The sequence below is a fragment of the Cnephaeus nilssonii genome (genome assembly GCF_951640355.1).
Source record: "Cnephaeus nilssonii genome assembly, chromosome: Y".
NCBI classification, from domain to species: domain Eukaryota; kingdom Metazoa; phylum Chordata; class Mammalia; order Chiroptera; family Vespertilionidae; genus Cnephaeus; species Cnephaeus nilssonii.
The window spans coordinates 1,445,518-1,459,382 of NC_137096.1; the positions used below are offsets into that span (position 1 = coordinate 1,445,518).

Genomic DNA, 13,865 nt, shown 5'->3' on the forward strand with positions numbered 1-13,865 from the left:
GTGGTCAGTGCATCTTATAGCAACTGGTCCGTGCATCTTATAGCAACTGGTCGACCAGTTGACTGTGTGCCCCCTGGTGGTCAGTGCATCTTATAGCAACTGGTCAGTGCATCTTATAGCAACTGGTCCGTGCATGTTATAGCAACTGGTCGACCAGTTGACTGTGTGCCCCCTGGTGGTCAGTGCATCTTATAGCAACTGGTCGACCAGTTGACTATCTGCCCCTTGGTGGTCAGTGCATCTTATAGCAACTGGTCAGTGCATCTTATAGCAACTGGTCGACCAGTTGACTGTGTGCCCCCTGGTGGTCAGTGCATCTTATAGCAACTGGTCAGTGCATCTTATAGCAACTGGTCGGCCAGTTGACTGTCTGCCCCCTGGTGATCAGTGCATCTTATAGCAACTGGTCAGTGCATCTTATAGCAACTGGTCGACCAGTTGACTGTCTGCCCCCTGGTGGTCAGTGCATCTTATAGCAACTGGTCGACCAGTTGACTGTCTGCCCCCTGGTGGTCCGTGCACGTCATAGCGAGCAGTTGAGCAGCCTTTGCCTATCATTAGCATGTTAACGCTTTGATTGGTTGACCGGCCGACTGGTCGACCGGACACTTAGCAAGCGTGGAGATGTCTCCCTTGGAACGCGTGGGGATTTTCACACTGGACGGGGGTCTCTCTCTCCCCTGCAGGGCAGATCCTGAATGTCCTAGAGGAGCTGCAGCTGACCAACAACACCCTGGTCTACTTCACCTCCGACCAGGGCGCCCACGTCGAGGAGGTCACCCCCAAAGGCGAGCGTCACGGGGGGAGCAACGGCATCTTCAAAGGTCAGAGCGGGCCCCGCCGTGGCCCCCCCCCGCCTCCCCCACCCGGCGGGCCGGCCTCCGGAGACTCACCTGTTGCCCCCTCCCCCCCCCGTTGGCGTTTCAGGCGGCAAAGGGAACAACTGGGAAGGAGGCATCCGTGTGCCGGGGCTGCTGTGGTGGCCGGGCGTGCTCGGGGCCGGGCTGGAGATCTCCGAGCCCACCAGCAACATGGACATCTTCCCCACCGTGGTCAAGCTGGCCGGGGCCCCGCTGCCCGAGGACAGGTACGTGACCCGAGACGCGGGGCGTGGCGTGGCGTGGCGTGGCGTGCTCTCGCTCGCACGTCCGGGGCGGGTGGGTTCCGGTTCCCCCGGGCGTGTTGCGTGTTAGCTCCAGCGGGACGCGTTCTCCGCCCCCGGTTATGTCACCGGATAACCGAGGTGTCCGGTCCGGGTCTGAGCTGCCTCCTGCACACCCCCCACTGGGAATGTGCCCACAACCAAGGTCCGTGCCCTTGACCGGAATCGAACCGGGGACCCTTCCGTCCGCAGGCCGACGCTCTACCCACTGAGCCACACCGGTCAGGGCTCAGCTTTTTTTTTTTAATCCTTCCCAACAGCATCACAAGTTGAGGCTCCTATCATTCCATACCTGGCCGGCCTGGCTCACCGGTTGAGCATTGACCTAGGAACCAGGGGGTCACGGTTCTGTCACCAGACAGCCGAGGGGGCCGGGCCGGGCCGCCTGTTGCTACTTGAGCCAATTCAGTGGAGACGGGAGTTGAATCCTAAAGGAGCGTGTATTCCAATCCTCCCGGCAGTTGGGAGGGCAGCAGGTCACCCACAAACTTCTGCTCTGCGCCCCCATAAGCCCGCTGTGTATATGGGGTAGAAGGAGAAGGATTATGTGGGGAAGTAGGGATTACAGGCCTGGGGAAGTGGGCACGGGATACTCATTAATTACAGGTTACAAGTCATGGGGGCTGGGGCTGGGGGTTTTGCAGAGTGTGGGTGCCTCCGGGCACCCCCGGGGTCAGATTACAGGCAGTAGGGGCTGGGGGTTGCAAAGAGCAGGGTGCCTCCGGGGCTCGAGTGTCTCAGCCACGAGGTTGTCAGTCTTCCCGTGATGAGGGGCAGTGGTTACTCATCAAAAGCCTTCTCTGACGCCAAAAATTTCACTCCCGATCTCGTCTCCTCGTTGGCCCTCTTTCTTACCCTTGGAATAAGTCTCCATATACATCCTATCTAATAAATGGGTAATATGCAAATTGACCATCACCCCAACACACAAGATGGCTGCCCCTATGTGGTCAAAGATGGCTGCCCCCATGTGGGCACAAGATGGGCACCACAAGATGGCCAGCAGGGGAGGGCAGTTGGGAGGGACCAGGCCTGCAGGGGAGGGCAGTTAGGGGGGACTAGGCCTGCAGGGGAGGGCAGTTGAGAGGGACCAGGCCAACAGGGGAGGGCAGTTAGGGGCGACCAGGCCTGCAGGGAAGGACAGTTGGGGGGACCCAGGCCTGCGGGGGAGAGCAGTTGGGGGGACCCAGGCCTGCAGGGGAGGGCAGTTAGGGGTAACCAGGCCTGCAGGGGAGGGCAGTTGCGGGGGACCAGGCCAGCAGGGGAGGGCAGTTGGGGGGGACCAGACCTGCAGGGGAGGGCAGTTGGGGGGGGACTAGGCCTGCAGGGAAGGGCAGTTGAAGGGGGACCAGGCCTGCAGGGGAGGGCAGTTAGGGGCAATTAGGCTGGCAGGGGAGCAGATAGGCATCAATCAGGCTGGCAGGGGAGTGGTTAGGGGGTGATTAGGCTGGCAGGTTGAAGCGGTTAGGGGCAATCAGGAAGGCAGGCGGGCGAGCAGTTGGGAGCCAGCCGTCCTGGATTGTGAGAAGGATGTCCGACTGCCTGCACACCCCACAATGGGCATGGAGCCCGCAACCTGGGCATGTGCCCTTGACCGGGAATCGAACCGTGACCTCCTGGTTCCTAGGTCGACGCTCAACCACTGAGCCAGGCCGGCCGGGTATGGAATGATAACAGCCTCAACTTGTGATTCTGTTGGGAGGATTAAAAAAATGCAGAGCCCTGACCTGTGTGGCCCAGTGGACAGAGCGTCGGCCTGCGGACGGAAGGGTCCCGGGTTCAATTCCCGATCAAGGGCATGTACCTTGGTTGCGGGCACATCCCCAGTGGGGGGCGTGCAGGAGGGAGCTGATGGATGTTTCTCTCTCGTCGATGTTTCTAACTCTCTCTCCCTCTCCCTTCCTCTCTGTAAAAAAATCAATCAGATATTTATATTTTTTTAAAAATGCTGACCTCCCTGCATTGCATATGGGGTACCCAGCAGAGTCGGGGAGGGTACTTCATGTCGGTGACTTCATTACAACGATGCTGCTCTCGATACGGGAGGCGGGGTGGCGGGGGTGGGGAGCCGTTTAGTCCTAGGAGGCGACGGCCACTCACACCCTCACGCCCTCCTGGCCGACCCCGCAGGATCATCGACGGACGCGACCTGATGCCCCTCCTGCGAGGCGAGACCCAGCGCTCAGACCACGAGTTCCTCTTCCACTACTGCAACTTCTACCTCAACGCCGTGCGCTGGCACCCGCCCAACAGTGAGTGACCGCTCCCCGGGCGGGCATCCGCTGCCCCGTGCATTCCCTGCCGCGGGCGTGGGTTCAGCTCCCAGAGGGCTCTGCTCTGCAGCGGCCGGTCGATGGATGGCTCGGGTGCAGGGCGCTTGGCTGGGCGTGGAACCCTATCTCCTCTCTGCTCTTCCTGCTTCAGGTCCCAGGGTTGTCCGGGGGGGCGGGGAGGTACTTGACCTTGGCGTTCGCCCACGTCTACGCCAGTGGTGGCTCCGGCATCAGCAGAGGGCGCTCGGATGCTCCGAGCCGAGTGTCTGCCTCCCCGCTCGCTCCGTGCATGGCCGACTGGGGCTTGTCGCCCCCTCTCCACCTGCAGGCATTTCCCTCCGGGTCTTTCCTGGATGTGGCTTGTCCATCCGGCCACAACGCGGCGCCCTCCGCCCGCGCTCACGGACCTTCTCAGAGGGGGGCGTGTCACGGCTCGTCCGTCTGTATGTCGTCACGGGCCCTGTGGGTTTTGTCCCAGACACCATGTTCTGAGGCGTGGATGTTGCGGTGTTTGTCCTACTGCGCGTTCCTCGGGTGGTGCCGTCGAATTTGGGTTTTCCGACGCCGGTCTTAAGAGTCATGTCCTTTTCCTTACCAGCCCGAAGGTACGAGTGGAACCAGGTGGTGGTTGTAAGACGAGTGGCTTTTTGTGTGTGGTGTTTTCTTCGTATCGTTCCACTTAGAACCCGAGTGTTGTCCGTGTGACTGAGACGCCTCGGAATCTGGAAATCCGGGAACTGTGACTGCGACCGGGGTGTGTGCTGGAGGCAGGTGTGGAGGTTGGACTTTGAGGTCACGCATCGGAGGTCAACGAAATCTCCCGTTTTTTTCTACTGGGTTTGGGGGTTCGGCCCTGGAGGCACCCCTCTCCCAGGACGTCTGCTCACCTCCCAAGCGATGGCTGCTTCTCAGACTCGGAGCGAGACTCGTACTGGCTCCCAACGCCTCCGTGTCCCCATCCCTACTTATCTGGTCTGTTGGCCAAAGATGTATGGACAGGCCTCCCTCTATTATGTTGAAAGTGGAAAATTGCAACCGTTCTGCTAACCACAGAAATCACACCGGCTTGACCCTACAAAGTACTTAATTTTTTTATTTTTTTAAAGGATTAAAAAATATAACTTTTTTTCTTGATTTCAGAGAGGAAGGCAGAAGGAGAGAGAGAGATAGAAGCATCTATACTAATGAAAGGGTAATATGCTAATTAGATCGGACTTCTTCCAGATGTCCTTCCGGACAAAGCCACGGTGGCGGGGCCGAGGCAGAGGCGGTTAGGGGCAATCAGGCCAGCAGGGGAGGGCAGTTAGGGGTGATCAGGCCAGCAGTGGAGACCAGTTAGGGTGATCAGGCCAGCAGGGGAGAGCAGTTAGGGGGATCAGGCCAGCAGGGGAGAGAAATTAGGGGGATCAGGCCGGCAGGGGAGAGCAGTTAGGGGCGATCAGGCCAGCAGGGGAGAGCAGTTAGGGGGATCAGGCAGGCAGGCAGAGTGGTTAGGGCAGGCAGGCAGGCAAGCGGTTAGGAGCCAGCAGTCCTGGATTGTGAGAGGGATGTCCAACTGCCGGTTTCCCTATACTAATAAAAGGGTAATATGTTAATTAGACCGGATGTCTTCCGAACGTCCTTCTGGACAAAGCCATGGTGGTGGGGCTGAGGCAGAAGCAGTTAGGGGCCATCACGCTGGCAGGGGAGGGCAGTTAGGGGGATCAGGCTGGCAGGCGAGAGGAGTTAGGGGGATCAGGCCGGCAGGTGGGAGCAGTTAGGGGGATCAGGCTGGCAGGGGAGAGCAGTTAGAGGGATCAGGCAGGAAGGGGAGCAGTTAGGAGCCAACTGTCCCGGTTTGCGAGAGGGATCGGGCCTAAACCAGTAGTTGGACATCCCCTGAGGGGTCCCGGATTGGAGAGGGTGCAGACCAGGCTGATGGATGCCCCCCTTCACCCTGTGCACGAATATCGTGCACCGGGCCTCTAATCAATGATGAGAGAGAATCATGGATCAGCTGCCTCCTGCATGCCCCCTACTGGGGATCGAGCCTGCAACTTGGGCCCTGACCAGGAATCGAACCGTGACCTCCTGGTTCATAGGTTGACGCTCCACCCCTGAGCCACGAAGGGACGGAAAAATTTAGGGCGGAGCCACCTACTGAAGGAAGGCTGTCCGTGTATGGCACCCGGTTCTGTGAGAAATGTAAAGAACTAAGTTTCCGTGCGGCTCTGGCGTTTCAAGAAGTATGATCATGGTGTCCCACACTGGGCAAAATCCCGTTTAAATAAAGCCATTCCTCCCCCCGCCTCCACCCCACAGGCCCAGAAGCTGGAAGGAACCTACGTGGTCAGGGGCTGAAGAAACAGCTGACATGGGGGAGGAACGAGGAAACAGACAGGAAGAGGCAAAAAATAGGACCAAGTGTGAGAAACAAGACCCAGTTCTGATTGGCAGCTGCTCCCGGGACAAAATCTGCTCCCGAGATAAACATCTGCTCCTTGGACAGACATACAGGCAATTTGTTAGGATCTCCTGCCTCCAACCAGCCACGAAAGAGTAGAAATCATAGCCTGTCTGCCCTGGCCAGCGTGGCTCAGTGGATAGAGCGTCCGCCTGCAGACTGAAGGGTCCTGGGTTCGATTCCGGTCAAGGGCACGTCCCTCGGTTGCGGGCTCGATCCCCGGCCCCAGTCCAGGCACATGTGGGAGGCAACCCATCGATGTGTCTCTCTCACATCCATGCTTCTCTCTCTCTCTCTGTCTGTCTCTCCCTCTCCCTCTCCCTTCCACTCCCTCTCTAAACATCAATGAAGACGTATCCTCCGTGAGGATTCACAAAGTCACGGTGGCTCGATGCTGGAGTCGTGTATCAGGCCGGCAGGGGAGAGCAGTTAGGGGCGATCAGGCCGGCAGGGGAGAGCAGTTAGGGGCAATCAGGCCTGCCGGGGAGAGCAGTTAGGGGGATCAGGCCAGCAGGGGAGGGCAGTTAGAGTCGATCAGGCCTGCAGGGGAGGGCAGTTAGGGGCGATCAGGCCAGCAGGAAAGAGCAGTGAGGGGCAATCAGGCCAGCAGGGGAGAGCAGTTAGGGGGGATCAGGCAGGCAAGCAGAGTGGTTAGGGAAGGCAGGCAGGTGAGCAGTTAGGAGCCAGCTATCCCGGATTGCGAGAGAGATGTCCAACTGCCAATTTATCTATAACAATAAAAGGGTAATATGCTAATTAGACCGGATGTCTTCCAGACGTCCTTCTGGACAAAGCCATGGTGGTGGGGCCGAGGCAGAGGCAGTTAGGGGGATCAGGCTGGCAGGAGAGAGCAGAGATCATCATAATCGGGCCACTCAGTGTATATTTAAAGAAAAAAGAAGGCTATCAAATAGCCCTAGCCAGTGTCGCTCAGTTGGTTGGGCATAGTCCTATGAGCTCAAAGGTCCTGGGTTCGATTCCCAGTCAGGACACATGCCCAGGTTGTGGGCTCGATCCCCAGTAGGGGGCGTGCAGGAGGCAGCTGATCCATGATTCTCTCTCATCATGGATGTTTCTCTCTCTCTCTCTTTCTCTCCCTTCCTCTCTGAAATCACCGAAAATATGTCTTAAAAAATACTTTCTTGCCCTCACTGGTGTGGCTCAGTGGATAGAGCATCAGCCTGCGGACTCAAGGGTCCCAGGTTCGATTCCAGTCAAGGGCATGTACCTTGGTTGCGGGCACATCCCCAGATGGGGGCGTGCAGGAGGCAGCCGATCCATGATTCTCTCTCATCATGGATGTTTCTCTCTCTCTCCCTCTCCCTTCCTCTCTGAAATCAATGAAAATGTCTTAAGAAATACTTTCTTAGAAAAGGTAAGATGGATTTAGCATCAGGGTTTGGCCACGTGCCACGGTGTGGTGGACCCGGCGCCTCCGTGGTCCGGAGTCCGCCGGCGTGTACACCTTTGCTGACGTGAAGTGGGCCGCGCTGGGAGTATTGACACCACAGCAATGGGCAGACACAGCCAATCCGGGCTCCGCTCCTTGCCTCAGACATAGCTAGCCTTCCTGGCATTAGGGAGCCAGGATTGGCTGCCGAGCTTTCTAAGTTCCAGTTACCGTTGGTGAGACCAGCTGGAGGCCTACGTGTTGCAATTGCAGACGTACTAAATGGTTATTTTCCGAAAATGAATGGCTAGGAATCTCTTGAGACCCTGTTATAACATCGGTTCCCTTTAACGTCCACGTGCAATGTCTCCTCCATAACCTGATCACACTGTCGTTGCAATCGTACCTAATAATAGACAGACATGTAAATCGACCGTACCTCCGCGACGCCCACAGCCAATCAGGAGTGGGTATGCAAATTAGGAGGCCAAAGATGGCAGCCGCCGAGCTGCTTGAGGTGCGGAGTGGCCGGGCGGGGCAGGGCAGGACTCCCCGTATGAGAGGGAGGGCGGAGGGACGAAGGGATCTACAGGATCGGAGTGCCACAGTGAAGACGAAGGCGGCAGACTCTGGCCGGAGTGAAGGCCTGGGTCCCGGGTGCCGGAGGAAAGCGGGTGCTGGACGCCAAGGGAAGGAAGGCCTCTTGCACAAATCTCTTTGTGCACTGGATACTCTCGTAATTCTGTAATTTAGTTGTCCGTGCAAGTCTGGTGCCATGATTTCGTGACGATCTGATACCGTCATTCCTGTGGCATTTGGACAGAAGACACAAAACCATGACTGTAGCACGGGCTACTTGTTTTTTCTTTTGCATGAAAACGGGAATTTTGACTTGACTAATTTGCATACCCACTCCTGGTTGGCTGTGGGCGTCGCGGAGGTACGGTCGATTTACATGTCTGTCTCTTATTAGGTACGATTGCAACGACAGTGTGATTAGGTCATCGAGGAGACATTGCACATGGACGTTAAAGGGAACCGATGTTGTAACAGGGTCACAATTTTGACGTTGGCCGTTCCGTGTGTGTTAAAAAAGGTTGGCTTTGACCTTTGAGATAGGAATCGATGATGTAAAATAGAAACTGACTCATGGACACAGAGAACAGACTGACAGCTGTCCGACGGGAGGGGTGTTGGGGGGCTGGGTGTACAAAGTGAAGAAGGGATTAAGGAAATAAAACTCAAGCACACAGACAACAACATGGTGATGAGCGGAGGGGAGGGAGGTGGGGGGAGGTAGGAGAGGGTAAGCGGGGGATAAATGGTGAAGGGAGGAGGCTGGACTTGGGGTGATGAACACACCATACAATGTCCCGATGATGTTTTATACCATCAGACACCTGTAGCCTCTATCCTTTTATTTGCCACTGTCACCCCAATGAATTCAGTGACAAGTTAAAAAAAAATTAAATCTATACTAATAAAAGGGTAACATGCCAATTAGACCGGATAGACCGGACATCTTCCAGACGTCCTTCCGGATGTCCTTCCGGACAAAGCCACGGGGGCAGGGGCCGAGGCAAAGGCAGTTAGGGGCAATCAGGCCAGCAGGGGAGAGCAGTTAGGGCAGTGGTCGGCAAACTCATGAGTCCACAGAGCCTAATATCAACAGGACAACGATTGAAATTTCTTTGGAGAGCCACCTTTTTTAAACTTAAACTTCTTTGAACGCCACTTCTTCAACACAGACTCGCCCAGGCCGTGGTGTTCTGTGGAAGAGCCACACTCCAGGGGCCAGAGAGCCGCATGTGGCTCGCGAGCCGCAGTTTGCTGACCACTGAGTTAGGGGCAATCAGGCTGGCTGGGAATAGTCGTTAGGGGTGATCAGGCTGGCAGGGGAGGGCAGTTAGGGGTGATCAGGCCGGCAGGGGAGAGCAGTTAGGGGCGATCAGGCCGGCAGGGGAGAGCAGTTAGGAGCAATCAGGCCGGCAGGGGAGAGCAGTTATGGGTGATCAGGTAGGCAGAGGGGTTAGGGGCAATAAGGCAAGCATGCAGAGGCAGTTAGGGGTGATCAGGCAGGCAGGCAGAGATGGTTAGGGGCGATCAGGCAGGCAGGCAGGTGAGCGGTTAGGAGCCAGTGGTCCCGGATTGTGAGAGGGATGTCCGACTGCCGGTTTAGGCCCGATCCCGGGGATAGGGCCTAAACCAGCAGTCGGACATCCCCCAAGGGGTCCCGGATTGGAGAGGGTGCAGGCCAGGCTGAGGGACACCCCCCCCCCCCGACCTCATGCACAAATTTCAAGCACTGGGCCTCTAGTAAGTAACTAAAAAAAGTAATAAAATTCGGCGGATGACAGCTTGATTTTTACGGATAAAGCTTACCTGGAAAGGCAGGTAGAAACTCCGGTCCAGAAACGGTTGCAGGATTTGAAGGAGGTGACTCTTTCCAGGAAACACACGCTCACGTACAGGGGACCCTTCAGTCCTCAGGCCGGTGCTCTATCCACTGAGCCACACCAGCCAGAGCCCCCGCACCATCTGGTCGGACAGAACTCCCACGGGATGCGGCCTCCAACATGCTGCCTCTTTTCCAATTCAAATCTGTTGGAAACTGTTTTTTCTTGTGATTTAAAAAAAAAATAAAAATCAATCACGTAAAAAAAAAAAATCACCAGAAAAAGCACTATGTACCTAACAGAATTTATTCTACAAAATGGTTCCCAGCCCGGGCTGGTGTGGCTCAGTGGATAGAGCGTCCGCCTGCGGACTGAAGGGTCCCGGGTTCGATTCCCGGTCAGGGCACACGCCCGGGTTGCGGGCTCCATCCCCAGTAGGGGGCGTGCAGGAGGCGGCCGGTCCATGATTCTCTCTCCTCCTGGATGTTTCTGTCTCTCTCTCTCTCTCCCCCTCTCCTTTCCTGTCTGAAATGAATAAAAATATATATTTTTTAAACCCTTAAAAAAAATAAAAAGTGAACTTCTTTGTCGGGTCACGCTGGTGTGATTTCTGGGGACATCCACGCTGTCCTCCCAGCATCCCCCATAAATCTCTCCTGTCAAGACGAGCAGCTGAACACACGTATCCCGGGGACTGTGCATCGCAGTGATCCGTGAGGAGCTAATGTGTTCGAGCCATTTCCATCGAGGTATCATTTTCTCTAAGAATCCTCAGTGGAGGGAAAGCTATCTTTTCTTTTTTAAATACATTTTATTGATTTTTTTTACAGAGAGGAAGGGAGAGGGATAGAGAGTTAGAAACATCGATGAGAGAGAAACATCCATCAGCTGCCTCCTGCACACCCCCGACTGGGGATGTGCCCGCAACCAAGGTCCATGCCCTTGACCGGAATCGAACCCGGGACCCTTCCGTCCGCAGGCCGACGCTCTATCCACTGAGCCAAGCCGGTTAGGGCGAAAGCTATCTTAAGATGTGCCGCAGCGAAAACAGATTTAAGGGCAGACGGAAACCGAGGTGTTTTTTGGTGTGTTTTGTGTTTTTTTTGTATTTTTTTTTTTATAAAAGCATTCAGCTCTCAAGGGAGAAAAAAACACACACACAAAAAAACTAGGACAGATTTTTCTTTCGTTCCTAGTCGCTGACAGCGTGCTGAGTGTGCGACTGAAAATAAACCACAGGAAAATCCACAGAGTGGGGTGGGTTTTGTTTGTTTGTTTGTTTTGTTTTGTTTCTATTTATTTCGTTTTTAATCCTCACCTGAGGATATGTTTACAGAGAGGGAGGGAGAGGGAGAGAGAGAGAGAGAGAGAGAGAGAGAGAGACTTCCATGATGAGAGAGCATCCCTGATCGGCTGCCTCCTGCACGCCCCCTACTGGGGATCGAGCCCGCAACCTGGGCATGTGCCCTTGACCAGAATCGAACCCGGGACCCTTTAGTCTGGGGGCCAATGCTCTATCCACTGAGCAAAACTGGCTAGGGCATTTAAATAATTTTATATATTGATTGATTTCAGAGAGGAAGAGAGACAGACAGACAGACAGACAGACATCTATGATGAGAGAGAATCACGGACCGGCTGCCTCCTGCACGCCCCCTACAGGGGATCGAGCCCGCAACCCGGGCATGTGCCCTTGACCGGGAATCGAACCTGGGACCCTTCAGTCCACAGGCTGATGCTTTATCCACTGAGCCACACCAGCTAGGGCTCTTTCTTTTTTAAAAAAAATATATATTATTATTGATTTCAGAGAGAGAGAGAGAGAGAGAGAGAGAGAGAGAGAGAGAGAGAGAGAGAGAAACATCCATGATGAGAGAGAATCATGGACCGGCTGCCTCCTGCACGCCCCCTACAGGGGATTGAGCCCGCAACCCGGGCATGTGCCCTTGACCGGAATTGAACCGGGGACCCTTCAGTCTGAAGGTAGATGCTCTATCCACTGAGCAAACCCAGCCAGGGAGATTTAAATTTTTAAAAATATATTTATTGATTTCAGAGAAGAAGGGAGAGGGAGGGAGAGAGAGAAACATCCATGATGAGAGAGCATCATGGACCGGCTGCCTCCTGCACGCCCCCTACTGGGGATGGAGCCCGCAACCCGGGCCTGTGCCCTTGACCAGGAATCGAACCTGGGACCTCCTGGTTCATAGGTCGAGGCTCCGCCACGCTGAGCTGGGCTGCCCAGTCTTCTGAGACTCTGCCGGGCACCATGCCCGGGAATGGTTCCTGCAGCCGGGCATGTCCACGAGGCGGCCCCGCTGCGTCCATGTGAGACACGTGTGCCGAGCGTGTGTAAAGCGACACAGACGTGACGTCCGCCTCCCCCAGCCTCCACCGGCGACACAGACTGCAGCTGTCTGTCATGTGGTCGTCTGTGAGATACTTGCTTGCCCTGTGTGACCCGGATCTCCCCCAAAAAAACAAGACCCGCCGCGGGGCGAGGTTCGCGGGCACACGCGTGGGTGAGGTCAGAGGCTGCGGGGGACGGTGCACGCTCCCGTGACCACGGCTTGTAGCCGAGCCTGTGGATCATTCCGTATTTGGGTCAGTCAGTTGGTTGCTAAATACCTGTCGCTGGAGAAGTCAGCAATTGCTGCCGACACAGAGATCATCAGAGCAAGTTAGGCGGGTGCGTGATGCTTGCCAGGGGGCAAAACGCTACAATTTTATGTGAAAACCGGGGGCCCGGGGCACGAAACTCGTGCATGGTCTGGGGTGTGTCCCTCAGCCCAGCCTGCACCCTCTCCAATCTGGGACATCCCTCTCACAATCCAGGACTGCTGGCTCCCAACTGCTCGCCTGCCTGCCTTCCTGATCGCCCCTAACCGCTTCTGCCTGCCAGCCTCATCACCTCCTAACCACTCCCCTGCCAGCCTGATCACCCCCTAACCACTCCCCTGCCAGCCTGATCGATGCCTAACTGCTCCCCTGCCAGCCTGATGGTGTGTTGGAGTGACCGTCAATCTGCATATTACTCTTTTATTAGATAGGACTAGTGGCCCGGTGCACGAAATTCGTGCACGGGTAGGTTGCCTAGGCCTGGCTGGCTAGCACGGTCCAATCGGGGCCCTCCTTCTCCCGGCTGCTGGCTGGGACCTACCTTCCTTCCGCGTCACCCCCTGGTGGTCAGCGCACATCCTAGCGAGCAGTCGAACTCCGGGTCGGTCGAACTCCCGAGGGGACGGTGGGCCTCTTAGCCTTTTATTATATAGGACTCGTGGCCCGGTGCACGAAATTCGTGCACGTTAAAAGGGAATTCATTAGAGGGAATATTTTAATACTGCTATTTGCCCTTTCTCTATAATGGAAGTGTCAGAGATGAAAGAAAATTAGTGAAAAGTACATATATATGAAAATCTCCCTCCTGTCAGCGTCTGGGGCGCGCCACGGGACCCAGGGTGAAGTCCCCGCCCATCTGCACGCGCTTCGAAATCGCAAGAGACCCAGACCCGGCCGGCCTCACCCCCATTGGGCGAGACCCAGACCACGTCAGCCCCACTCCCATAAAGCCCGGCTGGGTGGGGGGGTGCAGCCTGAGGTCCCCCGGCCTGGCACCGGGGCGGGGGCGTGGCCTGAGACCCCCCTGGTCCCAGCCAGGCTCCACACAGCCTCAGGTCCCTGCTGATCGGTCGTTAAGCATCACGACGTGATGTCCATTTGCATATTAGCCTTTTATTATTATGACTAGAGGCCAGTGCACGAAATTCATGCACGGCGGGGGAGGGGGGGTCCTCTCAGCCCAGCCTGCACCCTCTTACAATCCAGGACCTTTCAGGGGATGTCCGACTGCCGGTTTAGGCCCAATCCTGCGGGGATCGCTGCGGATCGGGCCTCAACCAGCAGTCAGACATCCCTCTCGCAATCTGGGACTGCTGGCTCCTAACTGCTCACCTGCCTGCCTGATCGCCCCTAACCACTCTGCCTGCCTGCCTGCTCCCTGGGGAGCGGGGCCAGCCTGGACGAGGGGCCACGGTGTCCTGGTCTCTGGTCATTCTGGTCATTCCACCGTTTCGTTTTCCTGGGCTTTTATTATATAGCAAGGACCCCGGCCGGCGTGGCTCCGCGGTTGTGTGTCGGCTTGTGAGCCGGGAGGTCACGGTTCGATTCCCGGTCCAGGGCACATGCCCAGGTTGCGGGCTCG

At 56.2% G+C, this 13,865-nt stretch overlaps 1 protein-coding gene across 4 annotated transcripts in view; it reads left to right on the forward strand.

Annotated features, from left to right (window-relative positions):
• Nucleotides 1-13,865, forward strand: part of STS (steroid sulfatase) — a 75,835-nt gene that overhangs the window by 57,335 nt on the left and 4,635 nt on the right. For all 4 annotated transcript variants that reach the window (XM_079766075.1, XM_079766072.1, XM_079766073.1 and 1 more), the window contains exons 7-9: nt 687-824; nt 928-1,087; nt 3,293-3,414. In XM_079766075.1, coding sequence (XP_079622201.1) covers nt 687-824; nt 928-1,087; nt 3,293-3,414 — 420 coding nt within the window. The remainder of the gene's footprint in view (nt 1-686; nt 825-927; nt 1,088-3,292; nt 3,415-13,865) is intronic.